General features: G+C 58.2%; 1 protein-coding gene across 4 annotated transcripts; it reads left to right on the top strand.

Annotated features, from left to right (window-relative positions):
- The first annotated feature begins 6,910 nt into the window (after nt 1-6,910).
- On the top strand, nt 6,911-22,653 carry OLFML2B (olfactomedin like 2B). 4 transcript variants are annotated; one of them, XM_056497417.1, is made up of 8 exons: nt 6,911-7,151; nt 8,453-8,716; nt 12,037-12,144; nt 15,648-15,818; nt 17,661-17,889; nt 19,287-19,760; nt 20,143-20,319; nt 21,232-22,653. In XM_056497417.1, exons 1-8 carry the CDS (start codon nt 7,008-7,010, stop codon nt 21,831-21,833), a joined length of 2,169 nt encoding a protein of 722 aa, XP_056353392.1. In that variant the 5' UTR covers nt 6,911-7,007; the 3' UTR covers nt 21,834-22,653. The 4 variants fall into 4 exon arrangements, with proteins under 4 accessions (XP_056353392.1, XP_056353391.1, XP_056353390.1 ...); XM_056497416.1 differs by having other exon boundaries at nt 19,284-19,760; XM_056497415.1 differs by having other exon boundaries at nt 17,661-17,898.
- The last annotated feature ends 154 nt before the right edge of the window (nt 22,654-22,807 follow it).

The following is a 22,807-nucleotide window of genomic DNA, read 5'->3' as shown; positions in this document are numbered from 1 at the left end:
CAGAAATGCTGGAGCACAGCAGGGTGGGAGGCCAGTCTGAGGATGGCTCCTCCTCTGGGCATGGGCCAGCTGCCAGGCAGGGCCACAGGTGAAGTCAGGGGAGGAGCCCACAGCAGGCACCGTGCCTGGTGTTTGGGCTGGGAGCACTGGATCGAGGTCAGAGAATGGGAATGGCAGGAGAAGCTGGCAGCCAGGGCATGGCTGGGGTCACACCTGCAGGGGTCTGTTACAGCCATGGTGCCATGAGCTTGGGAACCCCCTGGTCAAGGTCCCTGGTCAAGAAACCCTCCCTGGGAACATTGGATAGAGGCCAGAGATTGGGAATGGCAGGAAAATTCAGTAGCCAGGGCATGGCTCTGGGGTCACACCTGCAGGGGTCTGTTACAGCCATGGTGCCATGAGCTTGGGAACCCCCTGGTCAAGGTCCCTGGTCAAGAAACCCTCCCTGGGAACATTGGATAGAGGCCAGAGATTGGGAATGGCAGGAAAATTCAGTAGCCAGGGCATGGCTCTGGGGTCACACCTGCAGGGGTCTGTTACAGCCATGGTGCCATGAGCTTGGGAACCCCCTGGTCAAGGTCCCTGGTCAAGAAACCTTCCCTGGGAAATTGAATAGAGGTCAGAAAATGGGAATGGCAGGAGAAGCTGGCAGCCAGGTCATTGCTCTGGGATCACATCTGCAGGATTTTATTACAGCCCGTGGTGCCATGGCCTTGGGAGCCCCCTGGTCAAGGTCCCTGGTCAGGAAACCTTCCCTGGAAACATTGGATAGAGGTCAGAAAATGGGAATGGCAGGAGAAGCTGGCAGCCAGGGCATGGCTGGGGTCACATCTGCAGGATTTTGTTACAGCCCACAGTGCCATGGGCTTGGGAGCCCCCTGTCAGGATGTCCCCCCTGGTCAGGAATAGGCAAAGCATTAATGATCCACCTCTGGGTTCCCTGCAGGCCCACGTGGTGCTGGCCATTCTCCTGCTCTCCTTCCATGTCCTGCATGGGTCAGTGTAGCTCTGGAGGGCTCAGCTGTGGGGACATCCATGATGGATGCACGAGGTGGGCGCTCTGGCACATCCCCTGACCCACAGAGAGCTCTGGGGCACCCTCTGCCACATGCAGGGGGAGCAGAAGTCCTGCTGGCAGTGAACCCCTGCCTGTCTGAAGGGCAGGCAGTGAGTCAGGCAGCAGCAGCACAGCCCAGCAGGCAGCTGTGGCATGGGCACCAGCCCAAGGGCTTCCTGCCACCCACGTGTGGTGGCCCTTGGCATCCCCATCATCAGCAAAGCCCTTCCGCTGCTCCTGCTGGGGCAGGCACGGTGTCTAATGAGCTGGGACAAGGAGGGCAGGGCATTCCTGCAGGAGATGGTGCTCCTCATCCTCTGGGAGCTGGGTCCAGCTTCTGCTCTCACCTCCTTCCCCAGACTCAAGGACAGCACTGCTGCAGAGCTGCCGAGGACACAGGGGAGAAGGGGGAGCATGGAGGTAGAAACTGGTGGTGTGAGGGTGTCCCAAACACCTCCTGGGCCCCCAAAAACCCACGGGATTTTCAGGGAGGTGTGGGCACTGCCATGGCAGGTGATGTGCTGTTGGTGTCCCAGGGCAAACAGAGAGCCTGCTGGATCAGGTTCCATCGAGCCCCAGAGTTGGAAGGGACACACAGGGATCATCAAAGCACCACTCCTGGCCCTGCACAGGAACACCTGAGAGCATTGCCCAAATGCTTCTGGAGCTCTGGCAGGCATGGCCACCTCCCTGCAGATCCTGTTCCAATGCCCAGCCACTCTCTGGGTGAAAAACCTTCTCCCATTAAATAAAACCAATAAAACCTTCTCCTGTTGCTGGCCACCAGAGAGGAGAGCTTGGTGCTTCCCCTGAGCATGCTGCAGGCTGCTGGCAGGTCTCCCCTCACCTTCCTTGGGACACAGGTGACACAGGGCAGGTTTGGTGGCGCTGGCACGGGTGGCACCTCCGGATGTGCTGCCCAGGGCACCTCAGTGCCAGGTGCTGCTGGCATGTGGTGGCTGCTGGAGAAACCTGTCCCAGCACATCCCACTGGGTCAATCACCTTCCCTGAATGCTGCTCAGGGTGATGCTCCCTGCCTGGGGAGCTGAGCTCATCCATTCCCCAGGGACCTGTCAATACTGACACAGCCTGCTCTCGTGTTTTTAGCAGCCCTAATAATCCCTAATCCCTGTTTTCTCCCCACCTTTTCCCCTGCCCATGCATCCCTCAGGGAGGTGCTCATCAGTGATTTGATTGCTGCAGGACAAAGGTCAGGCTCAGCTTTCCTGATGTTTATCCCAGCACTGCTCTGTGAGCTCTGGGTCCAACCACGGTGGCCTGGACACCTCAAAAGTGCAGCTTGGAGTGGGACAGGCTGTGCTGGACCTGGCCCATGCTCACTTTGCTGGATGTGGGCCCCCAGCAGCCCCTGCAGGGTCTCCCTGCACAGCCCCCTGCCCCCTCAGGTCCATGGTTCAGCTCAGGAGAGAGCAGGGCAGGGCGATGACAAGGGGGACATCCCAAGGTGGGTGCCAGCACAGCTGGGAGTCCTGTGGGTCGGCCAGGCTGGTTTCCCAGCCATGGGGCAGGGGTTTCCATGCTGCTCCCTAGGTACCAGTGCCAGCACAGGACAGAAATCCTTGAAGAGTAGGAAAGCCCAGGTGAATCCCAAAAGTCTTTGACACTGGTGGGAAAATGCCAGGCCGCAGCATCTGCCACTGTTTGGTGACTGGGAAGAGGAAGCCAGGAATTTCAGTATAATATCATGATAAGGCAGAACTCGTGTGAAGTCCCACTTTCCTCACGCTGCAGTAATCCGCCCTGAGCTTTGCAATCAGTGCCTGTGCTGCTCAGCTTAGTGCAAGCTCCCCTAAACCCAGCTTTAAGCTGCTCTCAAGAGCTCTGGCAGGTGGAACAGACCTGCCTGGGGAGCTTGGGGCCCATCCCAGCCACCTAACCCACCTGACACAGTGCAACTCACCTGGCCTGCTCCTGCTTCCAAAAACCCTTCTTGGAAAGTTCTATAATTGCTGGTTTCAGGACACAGTTTTGAATACATTTTTTGTTCTGTTCTGGTTTTTTTTTGGGGCAGTGGTGCCTCCTGCTCTGTGGACAGCCCAGGAAAGGTTTCCGGAGCACGAGCCTGCTCACCCAGGTGTCACTTGACTCACAGACGTCAACAAAAATCTCACTGCTGAGGTCAGTGGGGAAACCTCTCAAATTGCTGAACAGCTCAGGGTCACACCACGAGTTTTGCTGCCTGTTAATTCACCCCACGGGATGGGTTTCCTGCTGCGGCGGATGGACGTAGGAGGGAGCTGCCCTCACCCTGGGCTCCCGCAGCCAACCTGCCTGCTGGAGCTGCTGCTCCAGGCTGCCACTGCCCCCTGTGCCACCTGGCAGGCTCTGTGGCCTCCTGCCACCCAGCCACAGCTTGTGCCAGCTCAGTGGCAGCACCTCCCACGCTCAGCCATCTCCCTGCCAGCCCCTGGCAGCTGTGGAGGTGCTGCCTCCAGGAGCCCAGGGACAGGGTGGCACCGCTGACACCAGCCCCGCTCGGTCTGTGACCCCTGGAAGGCACGGGAACACAAACACCTCCTGCCTCCTGAGGCTTTGGGCTCTCAGCAGGATGTGGTGCTGACACCCAGGGCTGTGGGAGCAGCAGCCACATGAGCTGAGGCCACAGGGAGATTCTGGGAAGAGCTCCAGCACACAGCAGGAGCAGGCAAGGATCGACCACAGCCTGCAGATCACCTTGCCCACCTCCGGGCCGGGTAACGAGGAAGGTGATGTGTCCCATCCACGTGACGCTGTAGGGATCTTCCAGCTTTTAACCCTAAATTGTCTGCGTCCTTTTGCACTGCCAGGGGTGCCTGACAAGCTGGAGGCTTGGTCTTTCCCTGCCTGGGGAAATGGGGTGCCGGGGACCTCATGCAGCCCAACACAGAGAAGGGCACGGGGCAGGAACAGCCCCCACAGCAGGGTGTGCTGGGCCACCCGGCTGGAAAGCACTTGGCAGGGAGAGCCCTGAGGGTGCTGGTAGGGAGCAGGCTGGGCAGGAGCCAAGAACACACCTCGGCACGGGAGAAGGCGGATGGTGTGCTGGTGCATGAGCTGGGATAGCAGGCACACGGAGGATCCCTGCCCTCTGCAGCGCTGCACCACTGCGGGGCTGCCCGGCGGCAGGAGAGACCCTGGGGAGGGTCCGGCCCCGGCAGGAGGGGTGTTAATCGCCAGGAGCTGCCAGGAGCCGCAGTCCCGAGCGCCCGGGTGTCCGGGCCGGGCGGTGCCGCGCGGGGGAGCTGCGCCCTCGCCAGAAAAACGGGCACGGGCCGACCGGCCGAGTGCCGAGCATCCCGCGGGTCCAGCCCCGAGCATCCCGCGGGTCCAGCTCAGTTCATCCCGCGGGGTTAGCCCCGAGCATCCCGCGGGTCCAGCCCCGAGCATCCCGCGGGTCCAGCTCAGTTCATCCCGCGGCTCCAGCCCCGAGCATCCCGCGGGTCCAGCTCAGGGCATTCCACAGGATCCAGCTCAGTTCATCCCGCGGGTCCAGCCCCGAGCATCCCGCGGGGCCAGCTCAGAGCATTCCACAGGATCCAGCTCAGTTCATCCCGCGGGTCCAGCCCCGAGCATCCCGCGGGGCCAGCTCAGAGCATTCCACAGTATCCAGCCCCGAGCATCCCGCGGGGCCAGCTCAGAGCATTCCACAGTATCCAGCCCCGAGCATCCCGCGGGTCCAGCGCCGAGCATTCCACAGGATCCAGCCCTGAGCATCCCGCGGGTCCAGCTCAGAGCATCCCGTGGGTCCAGCCCCGAGCATTCCACAGGATCCAGCCCCGAGCATCCCGCGGGTCCAGCCCCGAGCATCCCGCGGGTCCAGCTCAGAGCATTCCACAGGATCCAGCCCCAGCATCCCGCGGGTCCAGCCCCGAGCATCCCCCGGGTCCAGCTCAGTTCATCCCCCGGGTCCAGCTCAGGGCATCCCGCGGGTCCAGCTCAGAGCATTCCACAGGATCCAGCCCTGAGCATCCCGTGGGTCCTGCTCGGTTCATCCCGCGGGTCCAGCCCCGGGCTTCTGTTTTGAGACTGTTAAATTCCCTTTTACCCAGATCTCGTGGTGTTTTTTCTTGTTGCACTTTGAAGAGCATTACCTGCACCATTGAGCAGCCCTGGCTTGGCTGGAGCCACAGAATGGGGTCAGGTATGGGGACACTGGGGCCTCCTGCTCTGAGCAAAGTTTGGGCCAGTCTCCATCAGCAAGACAGAAAAGAGAATCACATCTTGCTCTGCTGTCCTTCTCGATATATGGATTTATCTTTTGTTTTTTCTTGAGGGAGGAATGCTCAGACTCTAGAGATGACTGCTTTGAAAAGTGCCTGTCACTTTCTGTCCTTGCCCTCAAAGGATAGGCTTAAACTCATCTTTAACCCAAACTAAATACTGCCAGAAATGCTTTCCTTCAGGGATGTCAGTAATATATGAAATCCTTCCCTTAAGTTTTGAAATACCGTGGTTGATTTGTTTTCCTTATGTGTTTCCAGCCTTTGGAAGTGATCACTGGGAAAAGGCCTCCCCAGTTTCAGGAGCTGTTTGCTGTGGCAGCTCTCTGGGCTGGTGTCCCTGGCAGTGCCACGGGGGTCTGGTGGCCTGGGCCAGCTGGGCACGGGCTGGGGCCTCCAGGAGTGCTGGGCTGGCAGCCCCAGGGCAGCCTGTGCTGGCAGATGGGGAAGTTGAGCCATGGAAACAGAAGGGAAGGAGCCTGTGCTCCAGGGACAGATTATCCTTGAGAGGGGCTGCTGGGGGGAGGCTTTTAGAGGTGCCTGTGCCTCCCACTGCTTGCCATGTGCCAAAAGCTGGCTGTCCTTCTCCTCCCAGCCCCCCTGGCTGCTTCCCTCCTGCTCTGCTCTGCTCAGCCCTGCCCCTTCCCCACCGGGGCCAGGGAGGCACAGAGCCATCCCACACGGATCCTGAGGTCAGCATCTTCCCCATCCCTGTGCCACAGGCGCTTCCTCTCCCACACAAAATGTTTTCTTTGTGTCTGGCAGCCCCATCCCTTGGAGTGACCGTGGGGGACAGGATGGGATGGAGGAGCTGGAGCTCCCCTAAGGAGGGTGCCTGGTCCTAGGGTGGCAGGCACCACATTTTGGGGTGGTTTTGGGATATGTATGCATTAGAGATTGGGGGTGCTTGGCTTGTGCTTGCTTCAGCAGCTTAGGTGGCCTCTCATGCCACTTGCTGTGCGTGTCACTTCTGCCTGTGACCCGTTTTGAGGAAAACCTGAGTCTGTGCCATACCTGGCACGTGGTGCTGACCTGCTCAGGTGTGTTCATAAGGGCACCTCGGGTTTCCCTGTGTGCCAGCGAGGCCCAGCCGCGGTCAGGGCAGTGCAGACACCTCCGCAGCAGCAGACGCTGTGCCTGTGCTCTCCCTGGGAACAGCGTGTCCGGAACATTTCCGTTTGGCAGGAGGTGCAGGAGGATGCAGCACTGCCAGAGCGCAGCCCAATTTCAGTGAGCGCACGGAGCTCCGCACTCGTGGCTGGGAGCCTGTCCTGGAACACGCAGCGTGTGACCCCAGTGCGGGCTGGGCGCCGCGCCTTGCCACACCCTGCCACCCAAAGGATGGAGAGCCAGGCTGGAAACGGAGCAGACAGCCGGCTCACGGCACACGGCAGCGGGGATGCTCAGGCTCGCCTTTTGGGGAGGTGGTGGCTGCTCCCCAGAGCATCCCGGGGCTCCCGAGTGATGCCCGAGCAGCGGGATCCAGCGGGAGCCCCGGGAAGGTGGGAAGGACCCGGGGCTCGGGGAGGGGAAGCGGAGGGAGGAGCGGAGCTGGGAGGGAGGACCGGGAGGGAGGGAAGGAGGATGGGAGGGAGGGAGGGAGGGAAGGAGGGAAGGAGGAGGAGCGGGGCTGCCCGGGCCGGCCCCCCCCGCCCCGCTCCGCACCTGAGCGAGCAGCGGCGGCTCCGCGCCGGCCCCGGCCCCGGCCCCGGCCCCTCCGCGCCCGCCCATGGCTCGGCCGCTGCCGCTGCTGCTCTGCCTGGCCGCGCTGGGCGCCGGCTGCCGGGCTGGCACCACCCCCGCCGGCACGGCCGGGCCCTCCGCTGAGCCGCTGCAGGACGAGGCGGACAACCAGGAGAACATCCTCTCGCAGGTACCGCGGGGACACGGCACTGCCGGGCCGGGCGATGCTGGGGAGTGCTGGGTGATGCTGAGTGTCGCTGGGTGAAGCTGGGGGGTGCTGAGTGATGCTGAGTGATGCTGAGTGATGCTGGGTGATGCTGAGTGTCCTGGGTGATGCTGGGTGATGCTGAGTGTCCTGGGTGAAGCTGGGGGGTGCTGAGTGTCGCTGGGTGATGCTGGGTGATGCTGGATGATACTGGGCTATGCTGAGTGATGCTGAGTGATGTTGGGGGTGCTGGGGGATGCTGAGTGATGCTGGGGGTGCTGAGTGATGCTGGATGGTGCTGGGGGATGCTGAGTGCTGTATGAGCTCGACAGAGCTGGGTGCTGCCGAGCGCAGACTCTCGGCAGTGCTGGAGGATGCTGTGCACACACTGAGTGCTGCTGGGTGTACATTCTCAGTGCTGCTGGGTGCTCATCCTCGCCGCTGCTGGGTGAACACTGCTGGTGGTGCTGGGTGTACATTTTCGGTGCTGCTGAATGTACATCCTCGGTGGAGCCCAGCGACGCTGTGCACTGCAGGAAGTTCATCCCCCGGCGCTCAGTGGAATCACTGAAGCCCACCAGGGAGCACCTCGCAGACTCCATCCTATCGTTTTTCCCGTGGGGATTCAGAAAAAAAGGGGAACTCCCGGGTCGGAGAGCTGGTGGGGCCTCTTTGTGTGCCGAGGGGAGGGATCCAGGCTCCCTCCCTGCCAGTGGGATGCGGTGGAGGCTCCTGCGAGGTTTGGCTGATCAGGCAGTGTGTTATTATCTGCCCTCGGAAATGGCTAAGGCACAGACTATTGGAAACGTACCGCCAAAGTTATTTTTGTGCCTGGGCTTTCAGAAGCGCTGTCTGCAAATCTCCGTAAAGGAAATTCCTGGCATTGTATAGGGCTAATCAGAAATACTGCTTCAGCACCAGGTTATGCTGCTTATAGGGTGGCTTCCAGCCACTCTTCCAATGCCTGTGTTAAACACCCTTGCTGTGGCTAGCAGGTGACTTATGGAGTCTTTTGCGCACAGAGAGCAGAAAAAAATTAAATTCTTTTAAATAAAAGCAGCGTGGAATAAAAAACACCCCATTGGAAGAAGCCAATTTTTATCCCCCTTGTAGGCAGCGATCAGATAAAAAAAAAAAAAAAAAGGAAAGCTGTCTAGGAGCTCCTTGGCTGGCAGGTTCTGGGGTATCCCGAGTGTCCTTGCCCGGACCTTGAGCTCGGGGCTGGTGCTCGTGGCTGGCAGTGCAGGCACAGGATGGGGTGTGCTCAGCTGGTGGCCTGTGCTCAGCTGCTAGGTGACTACGACAAGGTGAAGGCGGTGTCCGAGGGCTCCGACTGCCGCTGCAAATGCCTGGTCCGACCCCTGGGGCGCGGCGCCTGCCAGAGGATTAACGAGGGCGCCTTCAGGGCCGAGGATTTTTACACGGTGGAAACCATCACGTCAGGACCCAGCTGCAAGTGTGCCTGCGTGGCCCCCCCCTCGGCTCTCAACCCCTGCGAGGGCGACTTCAGGCTGAAGAAACTGCGGGAGGCAGAGAGCAGCGACCTCAAGGTAGGAGAGCAGCTTCAGCTCCTGCCTCTCTGGGGACAAGCAGCTCTTCTCTTCCCACCCTTTTTTTCCTAAACCATCTCCTAGTCACGTTCATATCTGCATGTTTGATATAAAAACCAAGCTCAGCTGAAGGGATTGAGCAGAGCAGCTGCAGTGGATGATTCACTCGGTTCATCCCGTGCTGCCTGGGATCCACTGAGGCTGTGCTGGGAGCCCAGCAGGGACTGGGCTGCTCCCTGCCCTCTGTCCAGCTCCAAGTGTCCCTGGAGGACAGCTCTGCTCCGCTCAGCAGCTGCCAGGTCTTTTTTCTGTGGCACAGAGGGACTCCCAGGGACCCACACAAAAAAGCTGTTTTGGCTTCCCTGGGCCAAGAGCTGCTGATGCGTCAGCACGAGGGTGTGATGCACAGCTGGCTGATGGCAGGATGGATTTGTTGTTTTAAGTGCTGACACTTCCCTACTATTCAGTATTTCATCTCTCTAGTAACATATACCTCTTTTCCAAAAGTGACAGTGTTTGTTTTAAGCACTCCTGGCTTTTACTGGGTGCTTCCTTTCGCTGGTGCAGCAGCTGGCAGCAGACCCCGCTGGGTTTTCCAGTTTGGTGCTGGTGTAGGGCAGCAGAAAGTGCCCCTGGCGAGTCCCTGGAGTGGCAGGTTGATGTGTAGTCAGATTTTTCTGCTGTGTTCATGCAGTTTTGGCCACTTTTCAGCTGGGGGGGTGCTCCTGAGAGGCCAGTGTTGATATCAGGGGTGTGTGCAGGTCAGAGATGCCAAACACCAGGCTGGACTCTGCAGGACAGAGGACCAAAGTTTTGGAATCATTATAAATAGCTCTGGGACTGTGGAAAAGCAGTTCCCTCACAGTTCACTCAGGAGGCCAAATCCAGGACAAATGCCATCACTGGCATCCCACTTTGTCTTCAGTTTCTCCCAGTCAACCCAAATCAGCCCCTTTCTGTCCTGGCTAATTCTGCAAGGGCTCCTGCCTGTGTTTTATGGTTGCCCTCAATCCCTCCTGGCTGGGGAGGCAGGAGGTGTGCAAGGCCATCGAGGCCACCACCACGATGGGCTTGCTCTGGTTGATTTGGAGCTGGAGGATGTGTTTCATCACAGTTAGCAGCTCCTTGTCCAAGCGCCCCTGCAGCTAGGGAAGATAAACAGGCACAGGCAGACAATCCATCATTCCAGGGGAGGAGGAACCCCAGCCTGTATCCTTTGGTGGTCCCTCGTCTGAGGAAAAGCCAGCAGGTCCCACGTGGCCTGAGATGAGAGTGGTGAAGGGACAGCCCCGAGGTGACAGAGCCACCCCTGTGGTCCCTTCTGGGGAGGCAGCAGAGCCCCTGCAGCACAGCCCCCACTCTCCTGCTGCCCCTGCAGGAGGAGCAGAGCGTGCCTGGCTGCCCCTTGGCTCGGGCTGTGCTTCCCAGCAGGAGCTGCTCGCAGCCAGCTGTGGTGTGAAGGGCTGCCTGTCCTCTAGGAACTGGCCCCGGCTCCCTCCTTGCGCAAGGGCTCCGGCCGCTGCCAGGGCTTGTGCAAACACGGCTTTCTGCGTGCCAGCCTCCGTCCCTGGCAGCAGCATTGCTTCCCTGCCAAGCACAGAGCCCCTCCTGGCCTGGGCAGCCCTGGGAGCAGCCCTTGGTGGAGGAGGAGCTGGGCACTAGGAGAGGACATAGCTCCAGTTCTTTTTTTTTGGTGAGGAGCAGCTCCCACAGCCCTGAGCAGCCCCAGAAGGGTTTTCCTCTCTTTGCTGGTCCAACCCGCCCAGTGCAGCAGCAGGAAGGGCACAGGCTCATCTGTGTGCTGTGTTTCACTGGAGTTTTTTGTGATCTGACACGAAAGCCCTGCGTGGGAGAGCCTCCAGCCCCTTGGGTGGGCTGGAGGATGAGTCCCTGTGGGAATGGTGAGGAAGAGGCAGAAATCCAGGCAACATAGCCCAGGGCACTGAAGGTTTCAGCCCCATCTGTGCCTTTAGCAAGGCTCAGTGGGATCTCCTGGGCTGTCAGAGCAGAGCCCAGGTGCAGGGTGGCTGGAGGGAAGGGAGCAGTGAGCTGACAGGACCATCAGCGTGGTGTCCAGCGTGCTGCTGGCAGGAGCAGCTCGGTCTCAGCCCTGCTTTAGTGCCATGGCAGCCTGCTGCCTGCAGGCACAGCGTGGTTCTGGGGGTCTCAGCGCTGAGCCAGGGCAGGGAGGCAGTGCTCGGGATCGTTTGGAAGGAGGCTGATGCAGTCTGCAACCTTTGTGCGCTGATGGAAGCTCTCCAGCCTGGGGGGAAGGCTCTTGTCTCCAGTGGCTGTCTGGCAGGCTGTGTGCATTGTATCGGCCGTCTCCATCCAGCTCTCAGTGGAAAGTGGATGCACAGCCATAAAACAGCTCTTGTCTCTTCGTGCTGCCATTTTATCTGGCCCAAAAAAATCTTTCCTTTGCTGTCAGCCCCGCAGGGAGGCCGGGGTGGAAACTCCGAGTGCTGCCAGCAGCGCTGCCTGCGATTCTCCCGTGTTTGTGATCTCTGCTGACCCGTTTGTGGCTGCTGGGAGAAAATGTCAGCACCCTGCAGTAATTCCTGTGCGCTGAAAATCCTGCTCAGCCATCGGGGCTGTACAGTCTGCAGCTCCATGCTGGACATGTGGGGACACAGGGGACCTGGGGAAGTGGCCCAGGAGCCTTTCCTGGTAGCCCTGCCATGCTCAGCACTGTCCAGCACCAGAAACTGCACAAAATGCAGAGCAAGGGCCCTGCTGTCCCCAGGAATGGTGACCAAGGGCTGGGGCTGGGCAGGACACAGGCACAGGGCTGGCTTAAATACAGGGTGTCTGTGAAATGCAGGACAGGGCAGCATCCCTCTGATAAAATTGTTCTGCAAAAAGGCAACTGTTGCCAGGCTGGCACAGAAGTTCTATTTTTTCACTCTTGCAATTTGAGAGCATTTTAAAACTTTTTAACAAGTTTCTTCTTGTTCCAGGAAAAAGAGCACAGGATGGCAGGAGCTCAGAGTCTGATCTCAAACTGAGCTGCCTCTTTCTTGTTGCCTCTTTTGCTGGCAGTCACATCACTGCTGGAGTATTTAAGCCTTTGGGCTTGTGGGAGAGCCTGCCTGGAGCTGGCAAAGAGAGCAGCATGTTACCTTGCTGTGCTGCTAATCCCCAGCACCCAAAATGTGCTCCTGAACCCCTGGGGCTCTGCTTGCTGTGCTCTGACTATGTAAGGGAAAACTTGCTGTTTAACCCGAATTCTTGCACTCAGATGGGTGCATCACCCTTGGCTTTTGGGCTGAAAGGAAAGGAGCGCTGCTGCCTGACTGCGCTCTGCCCTTGCCTTGCAGCTCTCCTCCATCGTCGAGATGCTGGAAAGTGCCTTCTATGGCTTGGACCTTCTGAAGCTGCACTCAGTCACCACCAAGCTGGTGGGTCGGGTGGAGAGGCTCGAGGAGGTGAGTCCTGCTGTCCCCCAGTGTCCCTGTCCTGGGTGGGAGCTGCCTCCAGCCAAGTTCCTGCCCCTGGTGCGCTCAGAGCCGCCTCGCCTGGGGAGAAGGGATCATGAACTTTTTGGCTGAAACTAAGCCAGAGCAGGCTTGGATGTGTGAACCAGCCCAAGGCACAGACAGTGCCCAGTGCATGCCCACCCCATCAGCCTGGCCTGACCCTCTCCAGCTCTCCCAGTCCCTCCCTCTGGACTGGGAGCAGGATCCCACACAAGGAGCAGTATCTCCTTTGCTCAGAAGTCCCTGCAGTTCAGTTTTTCCTCTTCTCAGGTTTCCTTGTGTGCTGGTGTGCTGGCTGCTCTCAACCAGGAGCTTTTGTGCTGTTTGATGTGGGGGAGAGAGGTTCAAGGCTGGTGCTGGGGTGCACTCAGCAGGGCTGTGGGGAGCCAAGAGCTCGGATTCCTGAAGGACCAAGTTACGTCTTGGCCTGTGTTAAAACAGAGCAGAACCCTCAACCTTCCATTTTATTTTGGAGCAGACTTCCAGTGAAATAATTTTCACTTCCACACAGTTTAATATTTCTTTGGATAGCACAGCTTGCAGTTTAAGCTGTGCTCAGCTATGGAGAGACAGGTTGCCAGATTAAATACTGGAGTTTTCTCCCGTGGTCTCTATCTGGGACGGTAATTCCACGTTCCTGTTGGGGTGGAGCAGTCCTGTTTGCTTCCAGCCAGGAGCTGAGAGGCTGTGATTTATAAAGCCAAAATTCCACTTGTGCAGTGTTTTGGGAAGTGCTCCATCCCAGGGGCAGGAGTGAGACACCTGAGGGGAGCACACTGCCTGGAGGGCTCTGGGTTTCCAAGTGTGGAAATTCACCCAGAAGGGGTTTTGAGGTCTGAAAATAACAAAGCACCAATGTTCCCCTTTGCAATCCCACCCTCTTCCTGTGGCTCAGTGTGTTCTTCAGTGTCCTGGTTTGAAGGACAGGTGTCTGCCAATAAAGGCAGGAGCTTCTCCTTGAAATGGAGAATGTAAACCCCCTCCCTCCAAATTATTATTATAAATTTGAAATTAAGGGGTTCTCAGGCAAAGATATGGGAATTAGGAATAACAGTTCTTTACTAAGGAAATTAAAATAGAAATACAGCATTGCAAAGAACAATCCCAGAACACTGCCAGAGTCAGAATCCAAGCTGACACCCGTCAGTCAGTCAGGGTGTTGGCACAGTCCCATTCAATGGTGGCTGCATCCTCCTGCAGGGGCAGATGTGGTTCAGCTGGAGCAGTGCTCCTGGAGAAGGTGCAGTTTCCTCTGAAGGTGCAGGGATGATGTGGAAAGGTCTGGTTTTCCTCTGGAATGCAGTGGAAAGAAGGTGCCTTGGTGTCCAAAATGTCAGTTTTTATCTGGGTAGGAAAGGCTTGGCTGCTCCCCTGGCTGGAGCATCTCCCAGTGGGATGATGGAATTTTATCAGTCATGCAGTGGGACTGGATGGGCCAGCAGCAGATGATATCTTCCTGGAGGGAGGATGGGCTGTGGGAAAGATAAAGATGATTGCCCAGCTGGTTTAAAGCTGGCCCATTAGCAGATAATATGTGCCAGGAGATCAGGGTCACTGCCCCACCTGGCTCAGCAGATGGGGACAGAATACACATTGCTGGCCACATCCTGTATTGCAGCCCAGGACACTCAGCCACTACTTGGCTTTGCCATTATTTCAGTGGGGTGTCACTGCTCTCTGCTCCAGTACCAAGGCAGCCCTGCTGAGCAAGCAGGTTCTGCAGGAGGCTCAGAGCCAGCAGTGGCACTTTGGGCACAGAGGGTGACCTTTGCAGCCTGGTCGCTCTGCTCACAGCCCATCACAGGAGGCAGATGGGCAGAAAGCTCTATGGGGATGAAGGGGTTTGGCCTGAGATGGAGCTGTAGAGGTGCAGCAGCAGGGAATTCACAGGGGTCTCTAATTTCCCAGAATGGGGGCTGCAGGATCATGTAAAAGCAGCTGAAGCTGCCTGCAGGCACTTGGGCAGGATGGAGAGAGACAGGAGAGGCTGGGCTGGGAGGAGTTGCCCTTGCTTGGGGCAGAGCCCAGCTGATGCAGGCAGCAGGTGTGAGATGCCTGCTGCTGCTGGCTTAGCACGGGAATTCCACAGAGGGGATGTGGAGGAGATCACACCCTGCCCAGCCGTGGGGTCTGACAGCAGCTGAGACGCTGGGCTGGAGCCTGGCACGGCTTCAAAGCACAGCCCTCCCAGGCAGGCGTGCTCCTGGCAGCAGCTGAGCAGCCTCAGAGCATCACAGCCAGGCTGTGCTGCTGCCTCTGTGCTCAGGGGGAGGCAAGTGTTATCCCCAGGCAGGTCAGAAGCCAGGCATTACATGGGAAAAGTGAGGGCACGAGGCTGCTGGAATCAGTCATCCTCTCCAGAGGAGGATGGTGCTGAGAGCTGGGAGAGCATCACAAGGTCCCTGTTCCCCTGCTTGCTGCAGCAAAACGTTTGCTGGAGAGTCCCTGAGCCACTGGACTCAGCCTCAGAGTGTCCTGCCTGATCTGGGATTTGTGATTCTTGGGTAAAGGCTGGGAATTCAATTCATGGAGGGGGCTGGGGGTTAACCCCTCTGCTTTTGCAGAGGTTGGAAGGTTTCATGAGCTCTTTCCAGCACAGGAAGGTATTTGAGACCCATGGTGTTGGCAGAGGGAAGGAACCCCTGATTCTTGATTTGTCTGGTGGGGCAGTTCCTCTGCTTTGTGCTCAGCACGCAGCTGTCACATCAGCTGGCAGTGCTGAGGTCACAGATGGAGGTTTAGAAATTAATGGCAGGACAGACTGCAGATGAAGGATCAGGGTAACACCCCCAGAGCCTGGCTGAAGGGCTGTGAATGATGTGCCACCTATGCAGAGCAGCTGCTGCTTGAGCTGGAGAAGCCCAAGGAGTGATGAGCAGAGCCTGAAACAATCCCCTGGGTATGGGGTGTGCCTGTGGCTGGGGGAATGAGAAGGGTGAAGGGTTTTGCTTGCTGGAGGAGCTGCAGCCAGCCCCAGCTCCCTGCTGGTCACAGGACAGCACTCTGAGGGTCACTGGCTCTTGTCCTGTCCTTCATTCTGTGGGAGCAGAGAGTGTTCAGGGGGAGCAGTCCCTGAGTGGCCAGGTCAGGAAAGTGGGATTCAAAAAGTGCAACATGAGCTTGCTGCCACAGTCCAAGGACACCAGGCTGGGTTAAAGTGTTTGAGCTTGTCTTTTCCTCCTGTGAGCTGGGGAGCGTGGCTGAAGGTGGGGCTGGAAGAGCCTCAGGGCCACTCTCCCACCCCATGGGAACCTGCAAAGGGTGGATCTGGGATCTGCACACCAGGGATGGGCTTCCTGGATCCCACTGGGGCATCTTCTCAGCAGCTGGAGTGCCCAGCCTCATGGAGGATGCCCAGCTGTGAGCCCAGGATGGCAGCACAGAGCACTGGGCTGTGCTTTGGGGCATCCCTGGCTGTCAGGGGGGTAAAGTCTCCTCTCCTGCTTTCCTAGGGCATGGCCAGGAACCTGACACAGGACAGCCAGCGGGCAGGGGCCAGCGGGGAGGATGCCCTGCAGGATGCCCCTGGCAGGGAGAACTGCTCCAGGCTCCTCCCCAGCAGCCTGGCTGACATCGAGAGCTCTCTGCAGAGGGATGCTGAGGCTGCCTACGCCCACCCAGAGGTACAGAGAGGTGCAGGGCAGCCCTGGGGTGGTTTATCCTGCCCAGAGTGACCCTGCTTGTGCTCCCTCCCAACCCAGTGTCTGCACACCCAGCTGCTGGGATGCTGGAAGCAGAGGGAAGCTGCTCCCCCCTCCCACGGGGCTCTTGGGTTGGGGTCAGCAGTGGCTGAGCTGCTGGGAAAGCTGATGTCATTGTGGGGCCAGCTGGGAAGCACAGCCTTTGATTAGAGGGCTTGGGGCTCGCTGCAGGGACAGCCTGTCACCTCCCTGCCAGGCAATTACCCCTGCACCACCAGGAAATGGCATGGGAAATGGAAATGGAAAATGGAAATGGGAAATGGAAAATGGAAATGGGAAATGGAAATGGGAAATGGAAATGGGCCTGGGAAATGGCACTGGGAAATGGCATTGGGGGAAATGGAAATGGGAAATGGCATTGGGGAAATGGCACTGGGAAGTGGCACTGGGAAATGGCATTGGGAAATGGCATTGGGAAATGGAAATGGGAAATGGCACTGGGAAATGGCATTGGGAAATGGCACTGGGAAGTGGTCCTGGGAAATGGCCCTGGGAAGTGGAATTGGGAAATGGGCCTGGGAAATGGCAATGGGAAATGGCATTGGGGAAATGGCATTGGGGAAATGGGCCTGGGAAATGGAAATGGGAAATGGCCCTGGGAAATGGAAATGGGAAATGGCACTGGGAAATGGCACTGGGAAATGGCACTGGGAAATGGGAAATGGAAATGGGAAATGGAAATGGGAAATAGCCATGGGAAATGGAAATGGGAAATGGCATTAGGAAATTACATTGGGAAACGGCCCTGGGAAATGGTACTAGGAAATGGTACTAGGAAATGGAAATGGGAAATGGCATTAGGAAATGGCCCTGGAAAATGGCATTGGAAAATGGCATTGGGGAAATGGGAAATGGCATTGGGGAAATGGCATTGGGAAATGTCCCTGGGAAATGGAAATGGGAAGTGGCATTGGGGAAATGGTATTGGGAAATGTCCCTGGGAAATGGTACTAGGAAATGGAAATGGGAAATGGCATTGGGAAATGGCATTGGGAAATGGAAATGGGAGATGGCATTGGGAAATGGAAATGGGAAATGGCATTGGGAAATGGCTCTGGGAAATGGCACTGGGAAGTGGTCCCAGCTGTGCTGCTCAGAGCTGTGCCCAGGCAGGGGTGCCCTGCCCTGCCCCACTCCCTGCTCCCCACCCTGGGCTGAGCAGCTGCTGCCTGCTGGAGAGGAGCCAGCCCTGGCCAGGCAGGGGAGCAGAGCGTGGGGCTTTTATTACCCCGAGTGACCTCATTTCCCAATATTCCCCTTTGCTGCCTGCTAATTGCAGCAGGGCCCATCCTCTCAGCCAAATGGGCACGGCTTCAACCCTCGGGCTGGCTTTCCCATTCCCTTTAATGAGATGAAATCCTTCAGGCCTGAGCTGTGGCAGCTGGTCCCTGTCCCGGGGGGTTCCTGCTCCTGCCTGGGAGGGTCCCACTCGTGCTGGGAAGGTGCCCTCACCCCTGTGAGCGCTCAGTGCACACTCTGCACACTCTGCTGAAGCAGCCCCTGGCATGCCAGGCAGTGTCCCTGCTCCTCCTGCCTGCCCTGCATCCCACAGCTCCCACAGCTGCAGGTCTGGCAGCACTGCTGGTCTGCCACCCTGCTGTCTCCTGGAGGGATTCCCATGGCACAATGCACTGAGGGGGACCCTGAGCAAGGAGGGAGCTCAAATCCCCCTGCCCAGCGTGGGGCTGTGCAGCCTGACCTGCCCTGTGCCCAAAACCTGCCATTTCTGGCCCCTCTGGTGACAACCTCCCGTGTCTCTTCCAGGGAAAATACGAAGAAAGATTCCTGAAGGATGAAACCATCTCCCAGCAGATCAACTCGGTGGAATCCCTGCCGGAGCTGCAGCTCTCCCAGGAGGACAAGAAGCCAGAGCAGCTCTTGCAGAGGAAGCTGGGGGTGAGGAGCCGGCCTCCTTCCAAGCCCACCATCGTCAGGGGGGTCACCTACTACAAAGCCCAGGCCCCTGAGTCAGAGAATGACATCGAGGAGACACGTGAGTTGGGTATGCAGCCCTGCTCGGAGGGATGAGGCTGCATCCCGCAGCACAGCCAGTGCCTCATCCCCTGGGAATGTGTGGGCAGAGCTGTGGGAGCAGCAGGGGGAGGTGGGACAGCTGGCACCTCACGCTGTGCAGCCTTTGAGCTGTGTTTGTGGGGCATGTGGCATTGTCATTCCATGGAAAATCAGCTAAGGAAACAGCTCGCTGCCTTGGTGCAACAGCACTGACACCTTTCCAGAAGGAAATGGAGGTGTATGAAATGTGCTCGTGTTTCAGATCTGCCTGCCACAGACAGATCTGCACAAGTGGTTGTGCAGTGTTTGCTGTGGTGGGAGGCAGCTCAGAGCTGGGAGCAGGGGCAGAGCCACAGGGAGCAGCAGGGCACAGGGACAATGGCCTCTCTGTGCAGGCTGGCTCAGGAGCAAGGGTTGGGTGAGTGGGTCTGGGTGGGAGTGCAGCTGGGTCTCCATCCTGCCCAGTCTCTGGGAGTGAGGGCAGAATGGATCTCCATCAGCTCTGCCTGGCCTGAGTGCTGGATGGCACAGGCATGGGCACTGTCCCATGGGAGGGGACACAGGTGGGTGTCCTGGTTTGAAGGACAGGTGTCTGCCAATAAAGGCAGGAGCTTCTCTTTGAAATGGAGAATGTAAACCCCTCCCTCCAAATTATTATTATAATTTTGAAATTGAGGGGCTCTCAGGCAAAGATATGGAAATTAGGAATAACAGTTCTTTACTAGGAAAATTAAAATAGAAATACAGTATTACAAAGAACAATCCCAAACCCTGCCAGAGTCAGAATCCAAGCTGACACCCGTCAGTCAGTCAGGGTGTTGGCACAGTCCCATTCAATGGTGGCTGCATCCTCCTGCAGGGGCAGATGTGGTTCAGCTGGAGCAGTGCTCCTGGAGAAGGTGCAGTTTTCCTCTGAAGGTGCAGGGATGATGTGGAAAAGTCTGGCTTTCCTCTGGAATGCAGTGGAAAGAAGGTCCCTTGGTGTCCAAAATCTCAGTTTTTATCTGGGTAGGAAAGGCTTGGCTGGAGCATCTCCCAGTGGGATGATGGAATTTTATCAGCCATGCAGTGGGACTGAATGGGCCATTAACAGGAGATATCTTCCTGGAGGGAGGATGGGCTGTGGGAAAGATAAAGATGATTGCCCCAGCTGGTTTAAAGCTGGCCCATGAGCAGATAATATGTGCCAGGAGATCAGGGTCACTGCCCCACCTGGCTCAACAGATGGGACAGAATGCACATTTCTGGCCATGTCCTGTATTTCAACCCAGGACAGTGGGTTTGGTTCAGGCAGGCTGCAGAGGTGGGCAGGGAGCAGCTGGAGGGGCTGTGGTGGCCTGGCTGCCCTGGCTGACCCCAGTTTGTGCCTGGCAGCAGACGAGCTGTTCAGCGGGGACAACACGGTGGACCTGCTGATAGAGGACCAGCTCCTGAGGCCCAGCAGCAGGGCAGGCGAGCCCCTGAGGAAGCCCTCCCCGGTGGGGTGGCCACCCACCCCTGGCAGCACTCCCAGCACGGTGCCAGCTGCTGTGACCACCCCGGTGTCCCTGTCCCCTGCCACGCCGCAGCCCAGCACCGCCCGCCGGCTGATCCCTGACCCAGAGGCTGTGACTGCCCCGGCTGGGCTGGCTCAGGAGGGCACCCCACTGCTGCCCACAGCCTGGGCCAGCACGGTGGTGGCCACAGCCACAGAGGACTTGGCCACGGCCACCCCTGCTGGGGGCTGGGGTGACATGGAGGGCAGCCCAGGAGCCTGGCTGCAGGCGAACACCCCCCCGACGCCCATCAGCCCGGCCAGCCCTGCCACCCCAAAGGAGGGCCTGGAGGAGGAGGACATCAGGAACATCATTGGTGAGTGCCTGCGGGTCCTGCACCCCTCCAGCTGTCACAGGGGGCTGGCTCCTGCCCGCAGGGTGTCCTGCTAAGCACAGCACACTGGGTTAGGTCACAGTGAGGGGTGTCACAGCGAGCTGACAGAGCTTTGGAGGGGTGCCAGTTTAATGATTAACTCTGGAACATGCTGTAGTTCACTCCCACCTTTTGGGGCTGGGCTGGGCAGAGCAAAAAGAAGCAGGACCTGAGGCTGGGGGGAGATGTTTGTGGGGTCTGGGCACCCTGCTGCACCAGGGCCGAGGTGGCTGGGGGACCTGCCAGGGGCTGGAGGGGGCTGATGCCTGCAGGGACAGTGTGGCCACCCTGCCTCTGGCCTCAGGAGCCTTTCCTGCCCACGCAGGGCGCTGCAAGGACACGCTGTCCACCATCTCGGGGCCCACCACGCAGAACACCTACGGGCGCAACGAGGGAGCCTGGATGAAGGATCCCCTGGCCCGGGAGGAGCGGATCTACGTCACCAATTACTACTATGGGAACACCCTGGTGGAGTTCAGGAACCTTGACAACTTCAAGCAAGGTGGGTGTGCACCCCTGGTTCCACTCTAGCCACCACTCAGCTGGTCCATCCTCACTCCTGGGGATGGGTGGGTGGGGGGATGATCTGCAGTCTCGGGTGTGGGGGTACAGAGCCCAGGGCAGGTGGCCAGAGAGGGAGTGTCCTGGATTGAAGGACAGGTGTCTGCCAATAAAGGCAGAAACTTCTCTTTGAAATGGAGAATGTAAAACCCCTCCCTCCAAATTATTATTATAATTTCGAAATTAAGGGGCTCTCAGGCAAAGATATGGGAATTAGGAATAACAGTTCTTTACTAGGAAAGTTAAAATAGAAATACAGTATTACAAAGAACAATCCCAAACACTGCCAGAGTCAGAATCCAAGCTGACACCCGTCAGTCAGTCAGGGTGTTGGCACAGTCCCATTCAATGGTGGCTGCATCCTCCTGCAGTGGCAGATGTGGTTCAGCTGGAGCAGTGCTCCTGGAGAAGGTGCAGTTTCCTCTGAAGGTGCAGGGATGATGTGGAAAGGTCTGGCTTTCCTCTGGAATGCAGTGGAAAGAAGGTCCCTTGGTGTCCAAAATGTCAGTTTTTATCTGGGTAGGAAAGGCTTGGCTGCTCCCCTGGCTGGAGCATCTCCCAGTGGGATGATGGAATTTTATCAGTCATGCAGTGGGACTGAATGGGCCAGCAGCAGATGATATCTTCCTGGAGGGAGGATGGGCTGTGGGAAAGATAAAGATGATTGCCCCAGCTGGTTTAAAGATGGCCCATTAGCAGATAATATGTGCCAGGAGATCAGGGTCACTGCCCCACCTGGCTCAACAGATGGGGACAGAATGCACTTTGCTGGCCACATCAACCCAACACAGGGCGGGCAGGCAGAGCTGGGGGCAGAGGGGGAGTCTCACAGCCAGCTGTGCCCGCCCTGCAGGTCGCTGGAGCAACTCCTACAAGCTGCCCTACAGCTGGATCGGGACAGGACACGTGGTCTACAACGGCTCCTTCTACTACAACCGCGCCTTCACGCGCAACATCATCAAGTACGACCTGAGGCAGCGCTACGTGGCCGCCTGGGCCATGCTGCACGACGTGGCCTACGAGGAGGCCACCCCCTGGCGCTGGCGCGGCCACTCGGACGTGGACTTCGCCGTGGACGAGAACGGGCTGTGGGTCATCTACCCGGCCATCAGCTACGAGGGCTCCAGCCAGGAGGTGATCGTGCTGAGCAAGCTGAACGCCGCCGACCTCAGCACGCAGAAGGAGACCACGTGGAGGACGGGGCTGCGCAAGAACTTCTACGGGAACTGCTTCGTCATCTGCGGGGTGCTGTACGCCGTGGACAGCTACAACAAGAGGAACGCCAACATCTCCTACGCCTTCGACACGCACACCAACACGCAGATCATCCCCAGGCTGCTCTTTGAGAACGAGTACGCCTACACCACGCAGATAGACTATAACCCCAAGGACCGCCTGCTCTACGCCTGGGACAATGGCCACCAAGTCACCTACCACGTCATCTTTGCCTACTGAGACCCCCCCACCACAGTGGGGCACTGCAAGCCAGGGGCCACCAGCACCTTTTATTATTATTTTTATTGTTATTATTGTTATTTTGTACAAATCGAAGAGTAAATGATGGGTTTTGTTTCGAGCTGGTTTTTTATGGCGGATTGTAGATCGATCCCCAGGCCAGAACCACCCCCTTCGCCTTTGCTGTATCCTCGCTTTTGATTTTCCTTCCCAGGGGAAGGAGGTTCTCCTTTGGAAGGGCAGGCCCGGCTCTCCTGCCCAGGCAGGGTCCTCCTGATGGTGTTTTCAGCTCAAGATGATCAGCAAGCCACCCTGCAGCAGTGCAAGGCTGCACACACCGGGTCGCAGCGGGGCTGCTGCCTGTCCTGGTGGAGGAGCTGCACGTCCCACGGCAATGTCCCGTCTCTCAGGACCACCTTCCCAGCTGACAGCCAGCAGGGAGACCCTGCTGTACAACGGGGCTGCGAGCCCAGCTCCAGCTCCCTGGTGCTGGTACTGACACCCAGGACTGTCCCCTCTGCTCTCTGCTCCGGGGGCCGGGCGCACCCCGAGCCCTGACTCAGGAGGGGCGTGCTGTAAATACGTGTAGATGGCTTTTGTTTGTTCATTTTGTAACCCAAAGTAGTCCCCCTCGGCATCTGCTGGGCGCTGGGCAGCCTGGGCAGGGGCTGGCAGAGCCTTCCCTGTGCTGCTCCATCTCCTACACCCACCCTGCTCCTGGACCATCAGGATCCCTCAGAGAGGCACAGCCCTTGCCCTCCTGCCCAGCAGCATCTTGTATTTACCTGCTGTCAGTAATAAAGGATCCAGTACCTTCGCAGCTGTTCGGGGCTTTCTTTGCCTCTGGCTCACCCTCTGAGTGCATGAAACGCTGTTTTGGGTGGGTTTTGGTTGGCTTGGGGAGAGCCAGCTTCCACACCAGGTGGGGACAAACCCCAGAGGGCTTTAGGATGCCTGGGACTGGCACTACTGGG

Source organism: Oenanthe melanoleuca, chromosome 8, assembly GCF_029582105.1.
Source record: "Oenanthe melanoleuca isolate GR-GAL-2019-014 chromosome 8, OMel1.0, whole genome shotgun sequence".
Classification (NCBI taxonomy): Eukaryota; Metazoa; Chordata; class Aves; order Passeriformes; family Muscicapidae; genus Oenanthe; species Oenanthe melanoleuca.
This window is presented reverse-complemented; position numbering and strand designations above follow the sequence as displayed.